This window comes from Strongylocentrotus purpuratus, unplaced genomic scaffold (genome assembly GCF_000002235.5).
Source record: "Strongylocentrotus purpuratus isolate Spur 01 unplaced genomic scaffold, Spur_5.0 spur5_contig_866, whole genome shotgun sequence".
Taxonomy (NCBI): domain Eukaryota; kingdom Metazoa; phylum Echinodermata; class Echinoidea; order Camarodonta; family Strongylocentrotidae; genus Strongylocentrotus; species Strongylocentrotus purpuratus.
In genome coordinates this window covers 1,335,224-1,362,365 of record NW_022145575.1, presented here as the reverse complement: position 1 = coordinate 1,362,365, position 27,142 = coordinate 1,335,224, and the positions used below count along the sequence as shown (strand labels likewise).

The window sequence follows — 27,142 nt, the reverse complement described above, 5'->3', positions numbered from 1 at the left end:
TTTAAAAATACCCTTCTCGCTATTTGGTGGATCAGCTAATTAGGAGGCGTGCGCTCCGCTCAGTCCAAACCATGGTTACATCGCGTAACATCTCCGCGCACGAACGAAACCCCAAATTCAATTACACATTATAGTGACTGAAATTATGGTTGGCTATTCCCTCGATAAACCCGGAAGTGAATACACGTTATAGTCAATGGCAATATCGCGGAGACAACGTGCGTTGTCTCCGCGATATTGCCATTGACTATAACGTGCATTCACTTCCGGGTTTATTGTGCGACGAACGCCAACCATACTAGTCAATCGCACATGTCGCGGAGACAGCGTAGCTCAAGCTGCAAGTCGCGGATTGGCTTAGCAGCATGCGTACGATATGCATACGCTTGCATATCGCGCGATACAGCTGTTTGGCTAAATTTAGCAAAACAACATCACTCTGCGTGGACGTCTTTTTCGTCGATTTTGACCAAAATGATATGAATATACCAGCGTGTTGGAGGGGCTGTAACTTTTGATAGAAACATCGGTGAGACTTGAAATTTGAAATGTATTATTCTGATAACATTTTTTATTCAAATATCAAACAAAAATGGTGAAAAACGATCCCAAATTGAAAATTGAAAAATCGTTCAGACACCCTAATATTAGGTCCTAACTATTACTATTAGGCCCAACAACAATTCCTTCTATAACTGATTCCTAATGTTAGATGCAAGTAAGATAAGATTCTCTATTTTATTTTTAGTTTAATTTCATCTCCCTAAATTATTAAATAAACAAACTTAGATCTAGAAATCTAGATCTAGAGGTCTAGTTTAAATAAAGTAGGTGGAAAAGGTGATAGAGAAATTTCCTGCACAGGTCAGTAGGTCTTTAAGTTCTAATCTGGTCCAAATTTGTTGGTGTTTGCTTCTAATTTTCTTCCACAATTCCACAAATTCGAAAGTAGTTATCAACAGTTGGATCATTGATGTGCACAGTGAAATGATCTAGGCCTACTCGTATCGAATTTTCCGAGACAGTCCCGCCCGCAAGTCGTGCCCAAGCTATGGCCAAGGAGTGACAGGGTAGCGATGGCAATCAAGCTGACGATGAAAAATGTATCAAAAGTTTGAGATCGGATTGCTCCTAAATTCATCACAGATAACAATTTAAAATCACTTCCAAATGTACAAAAACTTCTGCACATTCCTAATATCAGCACATCTTTTCATAAATATGACTTAATTTACGAATTTAAAGCGTAATTATAGCTGTACTCACCAGCAAACTTTCCAAGAAATAAAAATCTTCCTCTGAGTGGGTACGCGTCTGCGCCGTATCGTACACACATGCAGTGCTATAGTGCAAGCGCGGTGGATACAGCTAGCTAGCAAGCAAGACAGTGGTACGTGGTGGTGGTTTTTTGGCGGGAGGCTCATATCCTCTTCCCTTATGTATTTCTTTGTTTCCATTTTTTTTACCACTTCTCTTTCCAGGTATGCGTGCTTTGCACATATACTATATTGCTGATGCATGGTGATTTAAAGGCACACTGTCCTACTTGTAGCTACTTGCTCCCTCTATATAGAAAACTTCCCGCCAATTGGTGCCTGTTGGTCCCCCATGATCCTCTTTTTCTTATGTTAAAGATAAAGTTGAGTTATGGTCATGCGATTGCATTGAGAAAGAAACGGTGTGGAACCGACCAGAAAAGGTTGATCATCTAGCATATAAGAATTTGTGTGTATTGCAAGGTTCTGGAATCATCAAAATGATAAGAAATTTGGCCAAGTCTTTGTAAAGTTACAAACACTTGCACAGAAAGATGTATATGGGACTACACGAACACGTGGTGTAAAAAACCGCCCCCCCCCCCCGATTTTTACGATGTTACATGCATATTTAGAATATGAAGGCATTTGAAGAGCCATGCTTTTCAGGAAACATGTCTTAACTGATGTTCTTCCACGCTTGCATAATAAGAATGAGTAATGCTTACAAATTAGTTTTCACCTCTTCCCAGAACTCAACCTTCTCTTTAAATGAGGGCTGAGTTAATGAGATAGCCACCTGTCACAGTGACCTCGCTGGCTCGCTGAGTGAGAGCACTTTCGTAATTTTTCGCGAAAATGGCTAAACAGTTGCGTAAAAAAAATATGCGCAGCGGCGGTTCGGGCCGCGGGGGGGGGGGGGGGGGGGGGAGGGGGGGTGGAGGGGGGGGGGGGGGTGGAGGCCCTCCGCATACAATTAAAGCATGGTCTATTTCTACTTCGATACCTCTGTTTTACAAATGTTGCTGAAATGACATGATTTGTCTGGTTTTCCCCTCACTTTTGCATATTATACCACCTGGTAGTGATGTGGATATTTTTTTCTGCCCCGGCCCCCAAACTGCATACGTTTTTGTTCATTACGCTACTGATCACAACTCGATGTTTTGGGGGCCAAAAATGAGAGGTGTGTTGTCAGTGGAAGCTCTATCCTTATAAAAAGCAATTGCACAACTATGCGTATATAGCTAGAGAGAGAGAGAGAGAGAGAGAGAGAGAGAGAGAGAGTGAGAGAGAGAGAGAGAGAGAGAGAGAAACAGGGAGAGAAGAGGAATGGGGGGGGGGGGGGTTAAATTGACACATCGACTCAATAATTTGATAAACATTTTACCCCAGCATTTAACTGACGAAAACTAAAAAAAAAATCGAAAGATTGATTTCCCCTCTCTTTCCTCAACACTGAATATTATTTAATTTGAAATTCGTATACTAGGGAATTGTATGAATAACCAGGGAGTTGGAATCGAACTATGCCATTTTTCATTCATTCATTCATTTCGGTTTATTGAGTAAAAATTCCATGTTAAAACAGTCGGGAGACTGATACAAATAAATATTACAAAGTTCAAAGAAATAAAGAGAAATTACAAATACATCAATATGGAAACGATCAAAAATTAGTTCAAGGTATAAATTAACAATAATAATAATGGAAACTTCAATATGTTGCACATCATACATAAAACAAATCAAATAAATCGAATGTACATACATGGATGAGTGGAGAAAAAAAGAAGATAAAAAAGAGAGAATGGACAAAGCATTTCATTTCCTCTTTCATTTCATTTTTGTTTAAAGGTACTATGTCCCTTTTGCAGCCAACCTCAAATTCTGTAGAACTTTGCAGGAATTATGAATATGTCATGTATATCCTATCTGTGAAATTTAAACGTTAGAAGTGTCCTAATATTCAAATTATGCAAGGAAACTCGTTTACTTGCTAGACTTCACTGTCAGACACTATTGGGTGACTGACTGGCTTTTTTTTCTTTGGTAATAACATACATAAAATGAAATGTAAAGGGTCATGAGCATTTGTCTACATCAATAACCCACTTCTTGTGATGGCCAAAATTAAACTGATTGAATCTTTGCGCAGCATAAAACGCATGACCATTCGGTACAATCGTCTGAAAATCAAGATTATTACTTATAGGCTCTATAGCTCCTAAGTCGATTTGACAACATTACTAATAGTCGTTATTTTCCCACTTGCAGACATTTTCAAGCCCCACCTTTTTTAGGGAAGTTCTACATTACTATTATCTTTCAAATGCCGTTGGAATTTAACCTTTTCATTTTTTTGGCCTGCAAATAGGACATACAATCATGTATACTTGTCCGGACACACTGTGTGCACAATCTCCAACCCCTGGGGACCATTCCAGCCAGAAAAAAAAATCTCTCACAAGCAAAGGAAAAGGCTTCACATTTTCAGGCTACCAACCAAAGTATACTGGCTAGATGTCAACCCAGTTGGGGCATGGCCTGAGGGCTTGCATGGACACTCATATATAAACAGGTTCATTTTTAATTCTGAGGAAAAATAAAGACCCAAACTTCTTATACCGGTTCATTATACTCTAAGATGAGAGCAGGCCAGTGCATAATTCCAAGAGCTTAATGCATTGTTCCACAGGGGTGGGCGTGGCGGGGAATGTATTTCCCCTTTTCATCTCAGATGTTTTCTCTCGTGGGAATCGCCCTAGCCCTCTTGAAGTTTTGGTAAAGGTGGGAGGGGGGGGGGGGGGGAGTGGTTCACAGCCTTTTTTTAGTTTACCCCTATAATTTTGTATTATTCATGGTTATTTTATTTCTTTAAGGGGGGGGGGGGGGGCCGGGGCATCACTGTTTTGGTCGCCTTGGATTCGTCTATATATGATGCAGAAAGTGCATGGTGACATGTAAATGCTTTAACTCGCCTTTCTAAATTTGGACAGCCGATTAAACAACAACAAATGTTGGCTACTCCACTATAGAGAGAGAGGGAGTGAGAGAGGGAGAGAGAGAGAGAGAGAGATAAAGAGGGGAGCAATGGGATTGGGGGAGGGGTAGGTGAGGTGACCCCTAGTAGACTCAATAATTTGATAAACATTTTACCCTTGCATTTAATTGACGAAAAATAGTTATAATCATACTGAATAACATTTAATTTGGTCATAAATTCGAATTCTAGGGACTTGTATTATGAATAACTATGTAATTTTCTCATTGACATATATACAATCTTTATCTTTTGTTTAAAACAACAAACAAAGCAATTTGTTTCTTAATTCAAACCACGCCCCTGAAGGGCGATTCAAATATTCAACCCACACAAAGCACTTTGTTCAAGTCAAATGCTTTAATTTCTATGAAAATTCAGAAATAGTTTGCATTCTAAACACATCGGGATTTTGGAATTTCAATTTTTCTTTCAAATTGGAGGGAGGGGGGGGGGGGGACTTGCTCTTAAACCCAGCCAGGATGTGCTCTTTTTAATTGTTGCAAAACTTAATATACTCATGCTTTTTACACTTAAGTAATTCTGGGGACTTATTAACTCGAAGATTTCTTCCACATTCGCCCCCCCCCCCTAATACATGCATAATTATGCTGCATTTATCCATCATTTTTCTCAAAATGGAGAATTTCTGTGCATTATCATCACGTTTTGGAGGTTAAAATTTAAGACTGTTAATGACGTAGGGAAGGACTTTTAACCAAACATACAGGCATCTCTGACATATTCTACAATCTTATTCAAAAGGGAAAATATTGTGTTCCGGTCATAACTAGTCTGGAAAAAAAAAAAATCTTTATACACCCTTTCCCATAATCATGATTGGCCTGTGCATGTACGCAGTCTCTTCTCAAGTCAATAACCTTGGGTTGCTATAACTTTTTACTGAAAAGAAAAATAGGCCTCTCCTTGGCACAAGCAATACACCTCTTCGATTTTTGTTTAAAATGATGGTAAATAATGTTTTTTTTAATACAAAACTCACAACAAATCTTGTTTCTTACTTGAAACTGTGATGTTAAATAATCCAAATCCCAATAAAATTGGTATCGAAATGTAGATAATTTAATTTTCTTTCATAAGACAAAAAGCTCTGGGTGGTTCAAGGCTTCCATGAAATTTATAATATTTTTCATCAAAAGGGCCGTTTTTTTTGGACGCCCCCTCTGATTTAGGGTTGTGAAATATTGTGCATTATGATAAAACCTTTTAAATGAACAAGTGAAGGCTAGTGGCAACCAAACCCCTCTTTTCCGACTCCGCCTAATTACATAAAATTGTTTTGGAGGGCGGCGCACAGTGGGCCAGGGAGGAACCAAAGTGCGCCAAAACTAAGTTTTGGTGATTTATTTTTTTCATTTTTTTTCTTGCCCAGTTGAAAGTTAATACATAGAGGAATACATCAGTGAAATATTTAATTCCGGTATGCACAATAAGGGTATAAATTTACTACTTCAAACAGCAAAACCCTACATTCACAGTTTTAGTGCAAAAGTGACTTATTTTATAAATCTTTCAATTCAACATGAAGTTTTTAAGTTATTGATATGAAATTGCTCTCACATATTTCTGATAGTTCATTTCGTTGAATGAATGGGTTAAAATGAATAGAAACACAATCTTCATGATACATTATAGGGTAATTCACTGAAAAATTGACTAATTATCCATGTTTTTTTTAGAAATCCAGAAGAAATGTTTAGATCTCCGCGGTGTACCGCTTAAATTTTAATACCACCATTTTTTCTGATGTCTAAGCTTCAAGTTGATACCAAATTTGGCTGCCCGATCTTACCCGTTGTTATGTTAGCGCCGATTTCCCTTGCCACATTGCCTCGAAAAATGTGGGGTTTTTTTGGTCCGCGGCTGAATCATGAAGGATTCGTGGTCATAAATCACGGCCCGAGGGGGCGCGTGACTGTCTTGTTCTGATACCGCGGACCAAAATAAACACATTTTCGGGGCAATGTTGCAAAGAAAACGGCTCTAACATAATAACGGGCATTATCGGGCAGCCAAATCTGGTATCAACTTAAAGCTTAGACATCAGAGAAAATGTTGGTAATAAAATGTAAGCGAAAATCCCTGGAAATCCAAACATTTCCTCTGGATTTATAAAAATTAAATCCCCAAACATGAGTTTTGGCGCACTTTAGTTCCTCCCTGGCCAACTGTGCGGCGGCGGCACATGTCCGCAATTTAAGTGTCTCCTCATTCGTTTCATCCTCTTGCTCCTCCTTATTTGCCTCCTCCTACCACTATCTCTTTTCTTTTCTGTCTCTTTTATCATACCTCTCTCTTCTCACTTTCTATTCTATCTCTCTTTGTAATCTCCTCTACACTTCTCTTTATCTTCAACAGTCGACGGACCCCTTAATTGCTCTTATTTCACTTCTTGCAGAATAAAACAAAGTATATAAATCTTTACCAAACCAGCTTTAATTGATCATCACTTGAATAAAGACACATTTCATATTATATATGAAAGCAATTTTTAGAGCATGAAAAGTATTAAAAAAAAAACACCAAATACATTTGATATTGAAACATCTCATGATGGTTCTCCAAGTCTCCCTCTATTTCAGCACAGCATATATAATCTTCGTAATATCTTCAAACATAAATAATTGCCAAAGTAGCAAAGGTATATGCACAAACAATGCAAGATTGGGACACATACAACACAAGGTTGATCATGTAGCATATAAGAATTTGTGTGTATTGCAAGGTTCTGGAATCATCAAAATTATAAGAAATTTGGCCAAGGCTTGGTAAAGCTACAAACACTGTACACAGAAGAGAAGTATATGGGACTACACGAACATGTGGCGTAAAAATCCTATGCCGGATTTTTTACGATGTTACATGACATATTTAGAATATGAAGGCATTTGAAGAGCCATGCTTTTCAGGGGACATGTCTTATCTGATGTTCTTCCACACTTGTATACAGGTAATAAGAATGATAACGCTCACAAATTATTTTTCACCTCTTCCCAGAACTCAACCTTCTCTTTAATTGATTATTACTCGAAGAAAGACACATTATATATTAAGGCACTTCATGAAAACACTTTTTAGACCATGACGAATATTTAAAAACACCAAATACATTTGCTATTGAAACATATCTCATGATGGTTCTCTAATAACTGGGGTATACACTTATACTGCTGAAAATACTCCATTGGAATTGCACATCATTGGCAACCTTCGGGAGGTAATAGAATAAATTGAATGATCACTTAATTCAAAGCCATGATTGAAAGGACCACAATTTGTTTTTACATCGTAAAAGATTTGATGGTCGAATGCATTTAAACAATAGAGAATTATTCAAATAATGCTGTGTATCTGGCCTAAAAATAGTTCAGATAATGGCCCTACAGTAACATATCGTGTTCTAACAAGAAATTTGAGAACCATGCAATTCCAATACCAACAGCCTTTTTCCTATGACCAGGTAAGTACGAACCTTGTTAGTTTAACCTGGAAGGCTGCCATGGCTGCCACACACATCCCATTACTATGATCAATTTCCATGACTTTCAATATTACCTTGGGAGATTTTCTCGCCGTTTTCCATGACTTTCCAAATTATGTCCACCACTGTGGGAACCCTGCTATACTTAAACGTAACCTACCGGTAAAACCCCACATTAGCCCTAACCCTAAATCTTAGAATATTCAAAGTAGCGGGCTCTATTAATGAGAAATTCAACACCATGCGGGTGTATACCCACTCAAGTGTTATCACCAGGATTATCCTTCAGTTGTATGACCAACAAGCCTAATTATGTCGAACATGCTCTCCATTTTCCACCCATCCCCCATATGGTAAACCTTGCATCTGTTTCTGTTTCTGGTGCGTCGGTATACTCAGGGTTAACTGTACTTCGTTTTGATTAGTATGGTCGTGGTTGTGCTATGGAAGGAGAGGTGTTTCACATTTGAATCTACTAAGAAAAAGCTTGTTACAACACAGAACTTGAAATCTGTAGACCCAAAACAGTTTTTAGATGACACTCATGTAAAGTCTCTTATATCAACCGGTTCTCATGCAAATAGTGTAGATGAAGAAGTTAATTTGTAAATACCTTACTCACATCTGCACTTGATACATTGGCACCTGAGAAGCAACTCCGTGTTACAATTCACTCAAATACTGAATGGTATAACCAAGATATAGCTCAAGCAAAACTGCTTCGTAGACAATTAGAAAGAAGATCAAGGTCCACCAAACTGGAGATTCACAGGCAGATGTATCGTACCCCAAAACAACATGTAAAAGCCTTGATTAAGATTGCTCAGTCAAACTATCACTCAAAAAAAGTTGAGGATTGTGGGAAAGACACAAAGAAATTGTATAAAGTTGCTAATAATTTACTACACAGAAAACAACCATCTCCTTTACCAGAACATCTCACTCATGGTGATCGGTTGAAGCTTGCCAATCGTTTTAATCAATTTTTTGTAGACAAAATTCTAACAATCCGATAGTGCTTCCAAACTCATGTTGTACAGCTGGATGACACTGTTTGTGAAGTCGAATCAGAGTTGAGTGAGTTTTGGTCGGTCACTATCAGTGAGACAGAAACATTTATCAAGAACTCACCAAATAAATCATGTGAGCTTGATCCAATCCCAACAGATTTGGTTAAGAAGTGTAGCACAGTCTTGGCACCTGTCATCACAAGCATTATTAATGCTAGCCTTAGTTCAAGTATTGTCCCACAGGTTTGTAAGACAGCTGTCATCTATCCAACCTTGAAAAAATCGGGCTTAGATCAGGAGTGTCTCAAAAATTACCGCCCAATCTCAAACTTATCTTTTTTGAGTAAACTGCTGGAACGGGTTGTTTTCTCACAACTGACTGCATATTTGCGAGACAATGAATTGTTTGACCCTTGTCAATCTGCCTACAGGCCTGGCCATAGTGTGGAAACACTACTTGTCAACATAACTGATACTATTTTTAGAGAACTGGATTGCGGTAATATTACTGTTCTTATTTTGTTAGATATGAGCTCAGCTTTTGATACAGTAGATTACTCTATCCTGACTCGAAGGCTGAAATCATTAGGTATCAAGGGTACCGTCCTTAATTGGTTAATATCATATCTCTCTGAACGATCTCAGTATGTAAAAATTGGCAATTCTACCTCTGCTAAAACTACTATGAAGTATGTGTACCCCAAGGTTCGGTAGGAGGACCACTGCTCTTTTCTCTTTATATGCAACCAATCAATAAGATATTTCACAAACATTATATTAGTTACCATTGCTACGCAGATAACATCAAAATTTATCTTTCTTTTAAACCTACAATGTCTTCACTGTCATCAGCTGTTTCAAAACTTGAAACATGTCTTGAAGAACTCAAATCCTGGCTAATATCTAATATGGCCTTAAGCTGAATGATGATGAATCTGAGTTTTTATTATTAGGTGCCAAGCACATGTTAGGGAAGGTTGACAATCAATCGTGTCATCTTCATATTGGAAAAACATGTATCACTCCATCAAAAACAGCTCGTAATTTGGGTGTAATATTTGATCAGGAAATGTCCTTTCGTAGTCATATAACACATGTTCAACAGAGTAAGGTACCAATTACGTAATCTAAGTTTCATAAGAAAGTGTTTATCTAAACCTGCGGCTGAGATCTTGATTCATGCTTTAATTTCTTCTCGTTTAGATTTTGCAAATTCATTGTTCTGTAACCTTCCAAAAAAAGATGTCACAAAACTTCAACGACTTCAAAATTCTGCAGCCCGCCTATTAACATTCACTAAAAAATCTGATTCCATATCACCAATTCTCCGTTCTCTCCATTGGTTGCCAGTTGACGAAAGGATTATTTTTAAAATTATGTCACTAGTAAATCATTCAGTTTACTCTCTTTCTTCCCCTACATACCTGAGCAACTCTGTTTCAAAATACAACCCCACACGAAGTCTTCGCTCCTCATCAGACACACTATTACTTAATACACCCAGAATAAAACATGCTTGGGGGGGAACGGGCTTTCTCAGCCATGGGTCCAAAACTCTGGAATAAGCTCCCTCTAAAATTACGTCAACTAGTTGTCGTCGACAGAAACATTCAAACTACAACTAAAAACTTATTTGTTTCTTTCGTTGTAATTATTGCAATATTCTAATTTACTATGTATAGGAGAATTTCGAATTTGTTTTTCGGTTTATTGTTTTTTCTTTCTTATGTCTGTTACATGTACTTTTCTCTATAAGTGCCATGAGCACCGAAAGGTGGACCTGTGTGCTATACAAGTAGCCACTATTATTATTATTATTAATCATTCATTCAGAATCAGGCGGTCTTCCGTTGTATCGATTCGATGAGAAGGATGTCCCGTCCCATGAACTACTGGCGTACTCAAAGATGAGTCTGACCAGCGCATCGTTGGATGCCTTGCTCTGTCATTCAGATTGGAACCTCTCCATCTCAAACACTAGAGAAGAAAAAAACAGAAACGGTGAAAGAAATCGGAATATAACTCAAAAACATGTAATTATAAATAATTAATTATATGGATCTTTGACTGCACGCCTCCGCCATAGAGCGATTTTACAAACCAAAACAGAGACAATTTTTCGAATTCCAGTTCTATTGTATTCCATTTACAGGTTCTCAGAATATTGTGATTTTTCATATTTATGTATGACCCTTTGATCTTTGACCTTATGACCCTAAAATTTAATCAGTTCATTGGCTCTGCAAGATGCATACATGTCCTGAGTTTGATAGTAATCCATTCATCCGTCAGATCTAATAAGAATGCGTTCATAAGCTATTTTTGCATACATAATGAGCCCCATGAACTAATGACCTTATGACCCCCAAATCTACTCAGTTAATTGGCGTAGCAAGATACATGTATACATGTCCTGAGTTTGATGGTAATCTGTCCATTAATTGGTTCTTGAGATAACGTGATCACAAGCTTTTTTTGCATTCATGAGCCCTGTGACCTTTGACCTCGTGACCCCAAAATCTAATCAGTTCATAAGCTCTGCAAGATACTTACATGACCCATGTTTGGAGAAAATCTATCAATCCGTTCTTGAGATAACGTGATCGCAAGCTATTTTTGCATAATGAGCCCCATTACCTTCGACCTTGGACTTCTTACCCCCTAAATCTAATCAATTCATTGGCTCTGCAAGATACATACATGATCCAAGTTTGGCGGGAATCCATCAATTGGTTCTTGAGAATGGGACGTACGGACAGATGACGCATTGACGGACAACCTGAAAACATAATGCCTCCGGCTACTTTGTAGCGGAGCATTAAAAAATCGCCAGATGCCATATCTTTTAGTTTTCTGTTTTTACTTTCAGCAGCCTGTGCTTGTTTATGTATAATGAATAATTTGTGTGTATAGAATTGTCCAAACTGACTAACATGTATATTATCTTATAAATTCACTGATTTGGACATGCATACCTGCCATGAGTGCATGTCTCATGGGTGGCTGCTCCATCAGGTTCTGGCTCTGGAGCTTGGAAACTGCAAGCCAGCTTCGTCATGTGTCCTCCACCACGCACATTCCTCCTTTCTGGCACATGTGGTAAAGCCTCGTCTTGAAGAGCCTCTCGTTCCCTACCTTGATCTGTATTGAAGACAAGAATGTTGAATAAGTATTCCCATCAGCAATTTTACAAAGGTGCATTACAAAACCATGTGAGTCAAAAAAAAGTTTACACTTAGAAAATTGCAAAAGGGAAATGCTCTCGGCGGTCTCGCCTGCATTACGCAATTCAAAATGGCAAAAGTTGCGGTTTGGACATTTCATAGGCAGGGTGGCCCATTAGCAGCCCCCCCCCCCTCAATGAAATCCTCTGAATATAATCAGCATTTTGAAGTGAATATTGACCAAGAGTCATCGAAAATATTATTTACTATAAATTGTACCAAGATAAATAACTTTAATGGCATATGAAACAATAACAAAAATTGATGTATTAATTCCCACATACTGACCTAAAATGACCTTTGACCTTGACCTTGTGACCTGGAATTTGTGTCATAAGATTTGTGAAACTTGATAACCCTTGTGTATAAGTTTCATGGAATTTGAAAAAACATTTTTGAAATTATGCTAAAAATTCAAAATCTTGATGTTGATGCCACAAAAGAGTCTAAGTTTGTTGACCTGAAATGACCTTTGACCTTAACTTAGTGACCTGAAATTCTACTCACATAATTGGGGATACTTGATAACCCTTTAGTCCAAGTTTCATTAAATGAAGACTTACACTTTCAAAATTATACTAAAAATTCAAAAACTTAACCTTAGGTTAAGTTTTTGATGTTGACGCCGCCGCCACCGGAAAAGCGACGTCTATGTCTCGCTCTTTGCTACGTAGGCGAGACAAAAATCACCTACAAACAGTAGATTATGATTCATCTCATGAAAGCGCATTTTATCCTAAATCAATTGGTATCATTTTTGTGTGGTACATGTATGTGTTCACGCTTGGATGAACAGGAGGCATTGTTTGCGAGAGTGCAAAAATCAACTTGTGCCGAAGTGATGCCTGCAGTATGTGATATGTTGGGATTAAAGTGAGAGAGTGAATTGAATGTATCAAATGAGATGCATTGCATGTATGCTTTTTGCAGAAGCAAAGTCACAAACACAAACACACACGTGCACAAATGTTTGTTGATATTTGATATGTGTGGCATGATTAATTTTGTTAGGGATGTTATTTGGATTTGCAATGACCGAGTCAATACCCAAAACCCAATTGTTTTATTCACATATGCAACTTTGGCGCAAGTCGATTTTTGCACTCTCGCAAAACAATACCTCCAGTTCATCCAAGCGTGAGCCCATACCACACAGAAATGATACTAAATGATTCGGGATAAAACACTCTTTTATAAGATGTATAATTTACTGTTCATAGATGATTTATGAAATAATTAGCAATTTGCTAGGTGTAAACTTTTTTGTTGTTGACTCACATGGTATAGCACCAAATGAATAATAACCATAACATTCTTCATTAGAGAGAAAAGACTTGTACCATTAGTTACTGAATCTGAAAACGCTCAGATTCATACCCAATGCATGTCTGAATAAAGTGGAGTGGGAAAGCCCTACCTTTCCAACAGCCCTACATGTACATGTATGTCTAAATGAAATGCGAATGAACTCATGGGGAAGATTACTCAGACCATTGTATAGAAAACTGAAGAAATATATCAAACTACTGTAGATCGACCTTCGACCGTGCGCAGTCGAAAATGATGCCTCCGCCATGGAGCAATTTTACAAACCAAAACAGAAGCGAGCTCTTTTTGCATACATAATAAGCCCTGTGACCTTTGACATTTGACCTTGTTACCCCAAAATCTGAACAGTTCATTGGCTCTGCAAGATACATTACGTGTCCTGAGTATGATGGTAATCCATTTATCGGTTCTTGAGATAACGTGATCACGCGAACGGGACATACACATAGCTGCTGCAAACATTTGCAATTTTCAATTAGTAACATTTAAGTAAAACTGAATATCATGTGCGCAAATCGCACATCTATGTCAGACCTGCTAACCTCTGGAGTTCAAAAACTGTATTCTTTAATCAAAAAAGTTGTATTTTACTGACAAAAATTGTATTACAAAAAAACAAACATGGATCGATACCTCTTACAGTTCCTACATACAGGAAGAATTTTTTATGGATCATTGGTTTAATATGCATGATTTTGTCACGACTGGTGTGTTCGATGAACCAATGAACATCCCAAAATTAGCAATGTGAGATGCTTGTAGGATACTTTACAGGACAGAATGAGCATTTTGCCGTTGAAAATGGCACACACACACACACACTTTTGGAAATTTGTAATAATAGAAGGGGTTTTCGTACTTTTGTAACAACTACAATTTTTTTATAACAGTTGGACGGACGTACAGACGGACAACCTGAAAACATAATGCTTTCGGCTACTTCATTGCAGAGGCATCAAAAAGTAATCATGAATGTTCAAAAGTTGGGAATATATATATATGCTTTTTTATTTTTTTAAACAAAACTGTTAACTAAAAGAAGAGACTCTTACTTTCAACCTGATGTTCTAGTAGCAATGCCACTCTCTCCAGCTCTTTTCTAAGTAGTTCCCCAGGGCTATCCATTTTCTCGAAGAGTTTAATAGCCTTGTTGTAGTGGAGCTTAGCAAAAGTTTTAGTGTTCTTCATGTTGAAGGAATGAGAGAGAGAGAGAGAGAGAGAGATACAGAGAGACAAAGTAACATCATTGTCTAAAAAACAAAAGTGGAGTCTTGTGTAGAACTATCTGTACATAAGGATTGTGAGCAAAGAACTCAAACAGTTGAAACATATTTGGAATGTAACTTAAATGAAAAGGAAAAGAAAATATATATATATAATCCTGAAGGCTTGCATGGTGACGATAGATTTGAGCAAGGTTTGCATTTACACCATTTATTCTTTCAACATTGTTATAGTTGGCCCTGAAAAGTGAAGGTATGTTGTTACATAGAAACATTAACAAAACTTGCACATTTCTTCAATGTAATCAAAGCAGAAATTATGAAGACTCTGGGAATTGAAATTTTGAAAAATCAGAATATTCTGAATTTGTAGGTCCTAAAAATCCAGAATATCAGAATATTCCGGATTATTAACCATATGAGACATCTGAGCAGGGCAATTTTTAAATGTTATTGCCCTCAAGGTTTAATGGATAAGCCAACAAAACTACAGGCGATAAAAAATATTATTGACCCCGCTCAGAAAAGTCAACGGGATTTTGTGTTTAATTTGCCGGTCAATAATATTATACAGTAAACCAATTAACAAATATTATTGCCCGATCTCAAAAGTCAATGGCAAAATGTGTGTTAAGCTAGTGGGCAATACTGTAGAGCCAATTGTAATTTTCATTGCGCATCTATTACGCGTATGAGAAAATGCGCACTTTGCGCGCACTCTATTGTGACGTAATAATCACACCTAGGGCACACTGTTTGTAGTGTATCGAAAAATTTGTCAAGCACTGGATGCACAGTGCTGGTTTGACGATGTTTTTGCAACTTTTCATGCTAGGAAACCCTGTGCAGTGTAGGTTAACTGTGTTTAACATAATTTAAGAGCATAAGAAAGTAAGAGTTTCTTGTTTGCTCTAGATGTCTGATGTGGTTAATAATAGTAATATTGACTGCCTAATTCATATATATGTTGTATTGCCCTGAAGGCCAGTCAATATTACTTAATTATTTGGAAGGGTTGGCAGGTATACATACCCCATTCAAAATTACTATGCGATAATAGCCTCGCTGCACTCTTGAATTCAAATTATTCAAATTCATTTATTTCACATGTCTTAAAAAATAAAAATTATGCAGATATGAACATTTTAAGAACAACTTTGTACTAAAATAGATAAATGATGTAATGACAAAAGATGCATACACTGTGCTGAAGTGGATGCAAGGGAGTAGCAAAGGTCGTTGTCCTGTCAACATTCATTACTGTCACAGATAAAAAGTTACAATATACATGAATTTAAGAAAAAAGAAATAGCAAAAACAAAGAAGAAAGGACCATCTCAAATAACCTGATTTCTCATCGAGTTGTGATTCATTAATGCCAGTCGAAGATGGATAGTAACTACCCTATCCTGATAGAGATGCTGTCTGCTGGATGTCTCCTTTGTGTCACAAAGAGCCCATGCATTGCTCATGAATTTCAACACATCCTTCTCGATCTAAAATAAAAAGTAGGAAATAATGTCAATTACTATAACCATCATTGCTTGTATGTGAAAAGACTCAAATCATGTAGCCAGGGACTTCACTAGAGTGTGGGGGATGTGGGATGTGAAGTTATGAATTTTAAGAGTGTTATAATGGTAAGTACTTAGAATTTACAACATTTTTTCTTTGCTTTTCTTATTCTCATGTTTTTTAAAATGTTGTCGCAAAATTAAGCTATCAAAGATGGAAGAACTAAACTCCAATGGATAACAGCAATCTGTTAACCAAGTCATATATTACAAAGAACATTTAGAGCAAAATATAATATACTTTCATAACCACAGAAATTATGTAAGTTAAGAGCATTTCTAACGTAGCTTCCAATGAAACCAGCAGTCTCCCTTTTCTAACTAATAAAGTCTCGCTCACATATGACGTTGTAATCCGCTACATTTATTTTTTCAAACTTAAACAAAAAGAGCGTTTGTATGCATCAAAGGCTACTCCTTTATCTGCATGTTTGAGACACAAAAATGTGCAGAGCTCTTTGCTTAAAAAATAATGATGATTACCGGTAGATCAATTTACATGTGCTCTACTGCACTGGAAAACGAGATGGAACTACCGTAAATCTCTGTGTATAAGGCGCACCCCTATTTTGGGGAGGGTATAAAAAAAAATTTAAAAAAAGAAAAGTTGTTGTTTTGTTGCCTGAAAACCCTCGCGGGGAAGGACCTTCATTTAACATCGAGGTGCAGTTAAAGGCGGTGATTTGTGCTTGTAAACTTGTCACAAATAATAGTAACAATGTCGTTTTTAGAAGAATGTGTAAGATCATTAATGTAAATTAAAAACAATAGAGTACCTATGTCCTAGGATAGAACCTTGTGGTACACCATTTTTTATATAAAACAAATTGAGGAATTATTATTATAAACTACATATTGAGATCTAATAGAAAGATTACTTTCAAACCAAGATGACAGACAAATTTTAGTGTTGTAGTTTCCGAGTGGCGAGTCAACACACTGATTACTGAGCTGGGAGACATTGCCAGGCATAGCGCCATAAATCAAAACTAAAAAAACTAAAAAAAAAAAAAAAAATTCTGTACCTGTGTATAAGGCGCACCCCCGACTTTCAATTTTTTTCGGCGGCAAAAAAGTGCGCCTTATACACGGAGAATTACGGTAGATGGAACCGCCATAAAGCAATTTTTCAAACAAAAACGGAAGAAATTTTTAAAATTCAACTTTGATTGTAATCCATCTGTCAGTTTCAATGATAATGCGTTCACAAGCTATTTATAGGCATACATAATGAGCCCCATGACCTTTGACTTCATGACCCTAAAATCTAATCAGTTCATTGGCTCTGCAAGATACATATACATGTCTTGAGTTTGATGGTAATCTGTTTATTGGTTCTCATGATAATGCGATCACAAGCCATTTTTAAATACAAAATGAGCTCCATGACTTTTGACTTTTGACCTCATGACCCTAAAATCTAATCAGTTCATTGGCTCTGCAAGATACATACATGGCTCAAGTTTGGCAGGAATCTATCAATCGGTTCTTGAGATAAAGCGATCGCAAGCTATTTTTGAATACAAAATGAGCCCTGTGACCTTTGACCTCATGACCCCCAAAATCTAATCAGTTCTTTGGCTCTGCAAGATACATACATGGCTCAAGTTTGGCAGGAATCCATCAATCGGTTCTTGAGATAAAGTGATCAAGAGAATGGGACGTACGTACGAACAACCAGAAAACGTAATGCCTCCGGCTACTTTGTAGCGGAGGCATAAAAATTGCAATGGTAAACCATGCCAATAAACCAAGCCATATGTGAACGCAGCAGCTCAACTCCTCCACATTACCTCTGCAAGATTGGGGGATACCGGAGGTCGATCCTGCATCTGACACGCCATGTTGAAATATGTCGAGCACAGGTCCCACGTGATGGAATCCCACAATGCAACCTGGCCGCTCTTGTTGCCCAGGATTTTGAGACCCCTCTTGTAACACTCAGCCGCCTGCAAGGGTTGGATGTACATGACAGAAATCTTTATACTAAACTCAATATAAATTAAAACCATGAACTCGTACATCTCTATGATATCAATGATGCTACAAGTGAAGTGCTGTATACAACAAAGTAAATCTTGAACTGGCTTCAACTCTTTCGAGACGACCATTCCATATTTTGTGGTTTGGCTCAATAACCTTTGATTCAGAGCCCTAGAAAATATACCAGATGCATGAGAAGAAAGGGGCAAAATTTCTGCACACATTGCATATACATATTTCTTGCATCACTATAATGCATTTGATGTCAAGAATTTTAAAAAGGAAAACAACCTTAAATTGGCAACATGTTGAGAGATTCAGAATCACTCTTTTCCAATCAAAATTTGTGATTTTTTCCTCAACTTTTCAACAACATAATTTAACATGTATATTGTTATCAGAGATATTTATATGATACATCAGATATATTACATTTAGCTTGCCAATATTGCACGAGTCGAAGATGAGGGCAATATTCATCCTGCATCATAAATGCAATATAACTGATATACCCTGAAAGAAAGCCAATATCATTATTATTATGTATCTAGCTACAGTGAAATTTAAAGGATTGAAAAGATCAATTTATCAATCCATCATCTATAAAAGTAATACGCTAAGGCTCCGCGGGGGGCGCGACGTCTCCGCCAGCGTTTGTATTCTATTGTTTTTTAATGAGATCGCCGACCCAAGTTGGTGCAGCTATCTCCTCCTGAACCCTCCCCTCGGGGTACCGGTGACCGGTGCCGTCGTCCGCGGGAGAGTCTACTCTAGCGAATTGGCTATACTCCGACCGAGGTCCTCCTCCGTGTCGACGTCCAGGGCGAAAACAGACGCGACATGCATAATGCAGGATATGCGTGACGACAGAGATACCTCATGGATATTCAACATAACATCCGTAGACACACGACCGATGACCATCCACTCACATTAAGTTGCGTATTAAATGCACCATGCACAGTGTCGGGCTTACCCGAGTAAAGCATCTTTCTATAGGATATTTGTAGTAGCTGCACAAGCCACAGAGATACACACGAAGCTTCCCGTACACGTCTAAACTTAGAGACCTATTTCCATCATTATTGCGCGATTTGTATATAGTTTTCGTGAATGGAGGTATGAAATAAAAGCTTATTTTGTGATTATTACGGCAATGTATACTAACATTTGATTATCATTTTCTAAAGGAAAGTTTTCACAAGAAAACCATTGGACTGACAGTTTAGTCGCAAGCTGCCTTCAGTCAACACAAAGTGCAGTGCTGCTGTGTGGTGTGTGCGAGTTGCGATGAGCTTGCAGGAAGCTCCAACACCGGGACCGCGCACCATAGGCGTCCGACGCCTGCGGCGGCGGTGTTGAGCTTCCTAGAGTTACGCTACAGTGTGTGTGAGTTCACCTAAGCTTGAGTCGAAGAGATTTGACACTTTGAAATTGTTATCTGTTGGTTTGATCATTATTGCCGCGATTTCAATATAGTTTCGTGAATAGATTTACGAAACCTGAGCTTAGAATTAGTAAAAGTATTACTAATGTCTACGTTTTTAAACGACTGTCTGATTTTCTTGTGAAAATTTTACTTTGCAAAATGATTATCGAAATTAATGGTCAGAAATAATCACAATCTAGGGTCTATTATGTTACAGTTCTTGCATCAAATCAATGCATGAAAACTTAGTTATTGAACTAGAAAAATGTTTTTTTTTTTTAAATAGGCAATTATGAAGTAGGAAGCCTGAAACCTTAGCCTACTAAACAAATCTCAACAAAGTGTAAGCCTATCCTTTTATGAATTAATGAAAAAGTAGCCCCAGAAAAAAGAGCCCCCGAAAGTTGAAAAAGTAGCCCCCGAAAATTTCCCAAAAATTTGAAATGGAGCCCCCGAAATGAAAAACTTAATTTTTTGCCTGCGCCCCCCTCTAGAATCCCGCGGATTTCCACGGGTCCTGAGTTGCGTGTATATATAATATAGGCGTGGGGTCCACGGGTTTCAAGGGGCCATAAACCCCCAAAAGCTCGGGGCTTACGTTCTTCAAAGTTGGGGGGGGGGGGGAGATCAGATCGCAGCGAGTTGAGTGTATATATAATATAGGCGTGGGGTCCACGGGTTTCAAGGGGCCATAAACCCCCGAAAGCTCGGGGGTTTTAGGCGTTTAATTAGGGTCAGATGAGCATATTTTTAATACTTTATTTGTGACACTTGCGGGTCACCAATTGGAGTGGGGTCAATACGTAGAGTTGCGTAGTGTTGTGTACCAACTACGCTGGCCTACGTTACTATATGCTGAGGGACGGAAAGGGGTACGCAAGGTGAACGAAAACAATTCAACATGTTTAAATTTTTTTGCGTACTTTCGGCGTAGAAACTTGACGCAGAAATTACGCCTTTTTACGCAGAAAGTCCGCCTTTTTACGCAACAGTACGCTACCCTACGCCAGATCGACTAAGCAGTAAAAGCTTTCCACACAGTAAGCAACCATAAGCAAACCTGTACGCCAGCCTACGCATAACCTACGCAGGGACTATTTTCCCATTAATACGCAGCCTAATTTCTGCGTAGTTGGTACGTGCGCCACACTACGGAACTCTACGCAGTTCCAGTGGCTTAAAGAATAACTACCGGTACAGTTGGATTGTTTTTTTAAATTTAATATAAGGCCAAATTAAAAAAAAAAACATGCTTATAGCGTCCTGTTTTTTTGAAAAATGGGAAGGAGGAGGCGCCTTTTTTTTCTTTTTTTTTCAAAATGGCCACTCCGTACATTTTCCCTGGCATTCGGGCTATTTTTCAAGATGGCGGCCAACAATTTTTTTTTTTTCTTTTTTAAAATCAGAAATACATTTTAGCAGTGCTTTTCATGTTTTTTTTCTTTCAAAAAAAAAAAAAAAAAAAAAAATAAAAAAAAAAATAAATAGGAGGCGGCCCCCAAAAAGGAAGCAGGCGGGGACGATGTTTTTTTTCTTTAAAAAAAAAAAATTAAAAAAAATAAAAAATAAAAAAATAAAAAATAGGAGGCGGCCCCCAAAAAGGAAGCGGGCGAGGACGCTAAACATGTATATTTTTTAATGGCCTGAATGGCAAATAACGTTCTTGGTGGTTTTAATTTAGACATTCTCTATATATTTACACCCCCCGCCCCCTCTAGAATCCCGCGGATTTCCGCGGGTCCTGCTAGTCTATATAAGTAATACGCTAAGGCTCCACGGGGGGCGCGACGTCTCCGCGAGCCTTTGTATTCTATTGTTTTTTAATGAGATCGCCGACCGAAGTTGGTGCGGCTATCTCCTCCTGAACCCTCCCCTCGGGGTACCCGTGCCCGGTGCCATCGTCCGCTGGAGAGTCTACTCTGTGGAATTGGCTATACTCCGCCCGAGGTCCTCCTCCGTGTCGACGTCCAGGGCGAAAACAGACGCGATATGCATAATGCAGGATATGCGTGACGACAGAGATACCTCATGGATATTCAACATTAATCCGTAGACACACGACCGATGACTATCCACTCACATTAAGTTGCGTATTAAATGCACGATGCACAGGGTCAGGATTACCCAGAGTAAAGCGTCTTGCTATAGGATGTGCTTTGTTGCAGCTAGGATGTGCTTTGTAGTAGCTGTATCAAACAGACACACAACAGATGACCATCAACTCACATTATGTTACGTATTAAATGCTCTATGCAAAGGGCGGGATAACCCCCGAGTAAGCCATCTTACTATAGGGTGTGCTTTGTACTCGCTGCACAAGCCAGAGAGATACACGGGGCTAATTCCCGTCGACGTCCAAACTTAGAGACCTATTTCCATCATGATTGCCGCGATTTTTATATAGTTTTCGTGAATGGAGGTATGAAATCAAAGCTTATTTTGTGATTATTACGGCCATTTATACTGAATTTTGATTATCATTTTCTAAATGAAAGTTTTCACAAGAAAACCATTGGACTGACAGTTCAGTCGCAAGCTAACTTCAGTCAACACATACAGTATACACGGTGCTGCGGCTGGGGCGCTTTGACCAAGACTGAGCTGCGCTAGAGTCGAAGAGTTTGGGGGGCCAAGCAGGCCAAAATTCGTACAACTATATAACTACACATACGTCTATCCATCCATCGAAGAACCCGTCAACACAACAGCGTGCGGGCCGAAGTGCCAAAAATTTGTTTCTTATCTTTACAGTAAATTACAAGAAAGTATTGAATAAGGTTATGAATTGTACATTTGCATATTAATAGTTCAATATCAACCAGACAGAAGCATGTGACTTCATGCATTGCAAAACAATCAGTTGCGTAATGAATAAAATTGTTTGGGGGGGGGGGGGGTGCAGGAAAAAATCGGCATCACCATGCACCATTCTTGCATGTTACATTCAAAGTGGGGGCGGGGCCGGGGGGGGGGGGGGGGGGTCAGTATTAGATCGCAGCGGGTTGAGTGTATATAGGCGTGTGGTCCACGGGTTTCAAGGGGCCATAAACCCCCAAAGCTCGGGGGTTTTAGGCGTTTAATTAGGGTCAGATGAGCATATTTTTAATACTTTATTTGTGACACTTGCGGGTTACTAATTGGCGTGGGATCAATATGTAGAGTTGCGTAGTGTTGCGTACCAACTACGCTGGCCTACGTTACTATATGCTGAGGGCCGGACGGAAAGGGGTACGCAAGATGAACGAAAACAATTCAACATGTTTAATTTTTTTCGCGTACTTTCGGCGTAGAAACTTGATGCAGAAAGTACGCCTTTTTACGCAACACTACGCTACATGCCTACGCAACAGTACGCTACCCTACGCCAGATCGACAAAGCAGTAAAAGCTTTCCACACAGTAAGCAAACATTAACAAACCTGTACACCAGCCTACGCATAACCTACGCAGGGACTATTTTTCCATTAATACGCAGCCTAACTTCTGCGTAGTCGGTACGCCACACTACGAAACTCTACGTAGTTCCAGTGGCTTAAAGAATAACTACCGGTACAGTTGGATCGTTTTTTTTTTTATATAGGGCCAAATTTAAAAAAAAAACATGTTTAGCGTCCTGTTTTTTCGAAAAATGGGAAGGAGGAGACCCCTTATTTTTTTTTTCTTTCAAAATGGCCGCTCCGTATATTTTCCCTGACATTCGGGCTATTTTTCAAGATGGCGGCCGACATTTTTTTTTTTTTTTTTTTTAAATCAGAAATAAATTTTAGCAGTGCTTTTCATGTTTGTTTTCTTTCAATTTTTTTTTAAAAATTTCAAAAAAAAAAAAAAAAAAAAAAATAGGAGGCGGCCCCCAAAAAGGAAGCGGGCGCGGACGCTGTTTTTTTTCCTTTCAAAAAAAAAACAAAAACAAAACAAATTAAACAAATTTCAAAAAAAAAAAATTGGAGGCGGCCCCCAAAAAGGAAGCGGGCGGGGACGTTAAACATGTATATTTTTTTAATGGCCTGAATGGCAAATAAAGTTCTTGGTGGTTTTAATTTAGACTGTCTCTAGATATCTATTTACACCCCCCGCCCCCTCTAGAATCCCGCGGATTTCCGCGGGTCCTGCTAGTTGTCTTAAATAATCTTACAGCAAAATTTGCCAAGTCAAAATGAAAGATGATTCAAGATTTGAATATAAACACAATACCCACAAAGCATTTGCCTAAGTTGACTCTTACCAGTATTTAGATCATATCTTAGCATTTTACTTAAGCAAGTCGACTTTAAGGCAAAATACTAACTGATAAGCATTGTAACGTCACATGGTCAATACAAAATTGTGCGCAATATTCGCGTCATATTAAATGCACGCTATTATAATTGTGTGCAGCGTAAGAAATCATGCTCAGCATGCAATATTGTAGTGATATTGCACGCTGATTCTCCATCGGTGGTAATGGTAGATGCTAACAATATTGAAATCAGTCAAAGAAAGGTAACCAAAACACATAATTTTACTCTCTGGGAAAGAGGCTCGTATATATAATTAATAAATTTGATTTAAACAATGTACACAAAAAAAAGAGAAATATTATTGTTGCCAATTTGAAGAAAATAATATGGTAAATTTAGCCTTAAAAATTAATCCTGACCTAAAAGGGTTAATTCCCAACACACAATGGTATGGAGGAAACTGCCTAGAACAGGATTGCACATGACACTGTGAACTGTGAACTGAAGGGCATACATTTACTGAAGAAAACGAGAATTAATGTTCAGAAAATTAACATGCTGCATATATGCTTTTTTTTTAACTCCACTATAATCATCCATTCCCATTTTTATAGAGTGAAAAGGTTGGTATACTTAGTAAGTTAGTAAAGTATATCATCAGGTGCATATATAAACCACCAACTTGTTTTTTTAACTTTAGCCCCACCCCTCAAATTGATCATCTCAAATTCATCAATTAACATGAGAGGGGGAGTAGTACATATTATAGAAATTGGAATAAAGTGTGAGGGAAACATGACAAACCTTTAGAAAATAATTTTTCTCCTTGGTACTGAACTCTGCATCTGGTCCCATGCTACCCCTGGAAGCATAGCTCTGGGCCCAGAGCCTCATCAGACGACCCATGTTACAATTGACAAGGGCCACGTTGGTGGAATCAGAAACCTCCTCAAAGAACTTCACACCGGTTTCAAACCAACGGTAACTCCCCTTACACAGCTGCTCAAACGTACTGGGCTTTGAATCTGAACAGGAGTATACATAATATGCATGCTTGTTTACACACCAATCTAATTTCATACTATTCTATACAAATGTTATAATGTAAATATGTTTTCTTAACCTACTATATATACCACGTATCTATGTATATTAAGCAAATATTAATCAACTACGAGGGTAATGGCACTATGAACATGACTAACAAAGAAAGCGGACAAAATATACAGTTCCTCATGTACACAAAGGAACATCCCTTCACTGCTATTATGTAAAAATGTGTAGAATAGGTGTCACATGCATATTCACCTTTTTACATAATAGCAGTGAAAGGATGTTCCTTTGTCTACCTGAGGAACTGTATATTTTGTCCGCTTTCTTTGTCCGTCATATTCATAGTGTGGTATAGTATTAATGACTGCTTTGAGAGAAATAGTTGTTTTTATACGCTCAAGGGAAGGTTAGAATTGTGCTATTACCCGAGGCGTGCCGAGGGGAATAGCCCAATTGTAACCTTCCCAAGAGCGTATAAAAACAACTATTTCTCGAATATTAAAGCAGTCATTAATACTTGCGTACTAACGATGATGTGACTAAAATCACAGCCTTAGACCGCTCGGCCATCGCGCACTTATACCAAACCTTGCAGTTTTCTCTTATTTATACATTAAAATGGATTGAAAACGGCTTCGCGTGCTGGATGCTTCGCGGCAGCTCCATTAAACGGGCCCTTCTTTTACTTTTGCAATGCATTGGCACGAACTTAGATCAAGATCTATCGGCAGATGTTGTTTTTGGAAGTTTATTTTTGTCTTCATGTCAACAATGCAAGATAAAATTGTTGGTAAGATCGATCGAGATTCAATTGTATTGAAATTACCGACCAATTCATTGCACACGTACGGTATCCTTGATCGCTCAGACCATTTTTTAACATGTGAACCTATGGGTATTTCACCAAGACTGAACTATTTTCCCAGTAACCATGGTAACTGGGATTTTAGAACTATTTTTAAAAACTATTACATAGGTTTGGAATTTTACCGGGAATTTTACCGGGAATTTTACAGGAATAGTTAAAGTTTATGAATCCAATTTCGACCAATCAGATGGCTGGATTTCTTAAGTGAGATATATAATACAAATCATATACCTCACTTAAGTAATCCAGCAATCTGATTGGTCGAAATTGCATTCATAAACTTTAACTGTTCCTGTAAAAACAGACCTATTTTCCCAATAACCATGGTTATTGGGAAAATAGGTCTGTTGGTCGGTAATTTCAATACAATTGAATCTCGATCGATCTTACCGACAATTTTATCTTGCATTGTTGACATGAAGACGAAAATAAACTTCCAAAAACAAAAAAACAACATCTGCCGATAGATCTTGATCTAAGTTCGTGTCAATATGCATTGCAAAAGTAAAAGAAGGGTCCGTTTAATGGAGCTTTTGCGAAGCATTCATCACGCGAAGCCGGTTTCAATCCATTTTAATGTATATATTGTACAAAACTGCCAAGCATGGTAACAGCGTGCGATGGCCGAGTGGTATGAGGCGTTGGTTTTAGATACATCACTTATTGCACGCAAGAGTTCGAATCCCACCTTCGACAAAAAGAAAGAATTAAAAAAAAAAATTTTAGTCTATTTTTTTTCGGCATATAAAAGTATTAATGACTGCTTTAATATTCGAGAAATAGTTGTTTTTATACGCTCTCGGGAAGGTTACAATTTGGCTATTCCCCTCGGCACGCCTCGGGTAATAGCACAATTCTAACCTTCCCTTGAGCGTATAAAAACAACTATTTCTCTCAAAGCAGTCATTAATACTATACTATTATCGCTGAGGTGATCTTGGGGCTACTATCATCCTGAGCCGCAAGGTAGCCCCGAGATCACCGAGGCGATGATAGTTTGTATCCATTGCCCGAGTAAAGGAGGTTAATATTTGTTTTATATCCCACATCGGCAATAAGGTCTATTTAAAGTGATAATTAAAAGAACTGATTTTGCAGACAGTTTAGCTTCAGCTAGATTTTACAAAGCACAACATGCATACATGTAATAAAGTCGATGCGCGCTCATTTGACATTGACATTTTGCGTAACCTACTTTGCTATGCGCTATATGCTTATTCAATGGGCAAGTGGGGCAGCAGCAAAAAATTACGGTACAAAAGTCCTATCGCAGGGAGATAGTACTTATCTATTATTGATCATGTGACCTCGTTGAGACCAATCAGATTGCAAGATTCTTAGTATGCGGATATAATATGTTATGAATATTTGAATGTAAATGTGAGCAAACCAAATTTCCATTGGACAATGAAATAAAGTTGAATTTAAGAGA

General features: G+C 38.1%; 1 protein-coding gene across 1 annotated transcript; it reads right to left on the bottom strand.

Moving 5' to 3' along the window:
• Nucleotides 1-7,279: 7,279 nt before the first annotated feature.
• On the bottom strand, nt 7,280-24,870 carry LOC115919843 (erythroid differentiation-related factor 1-like). The gene is made up of 6 exons (XM_030974278.1): nt 24,594-24,870; nt 17,955-18,110; nt 15,934-16,083; nt 14,417-14,546; nt 11,787-11,952; nt 7,280-10,788 (listed from the first exon to the last, which is right to left on the bottom strand). The coding sequence occupies exons 1-6, from the start codon at nt 24,867-24,869 to the stop codon at nt 10,782-10,784; spliced, it is 885 nt and encodes a 294-aa protein (XP_030830138.1). The 5' UTR covers nt 24,870; the 3' UTR covers nt 7,280-10,781.
• Between the last annotated feature and the right edge of the window lie 2,272 nt (nt 24,871-27,142).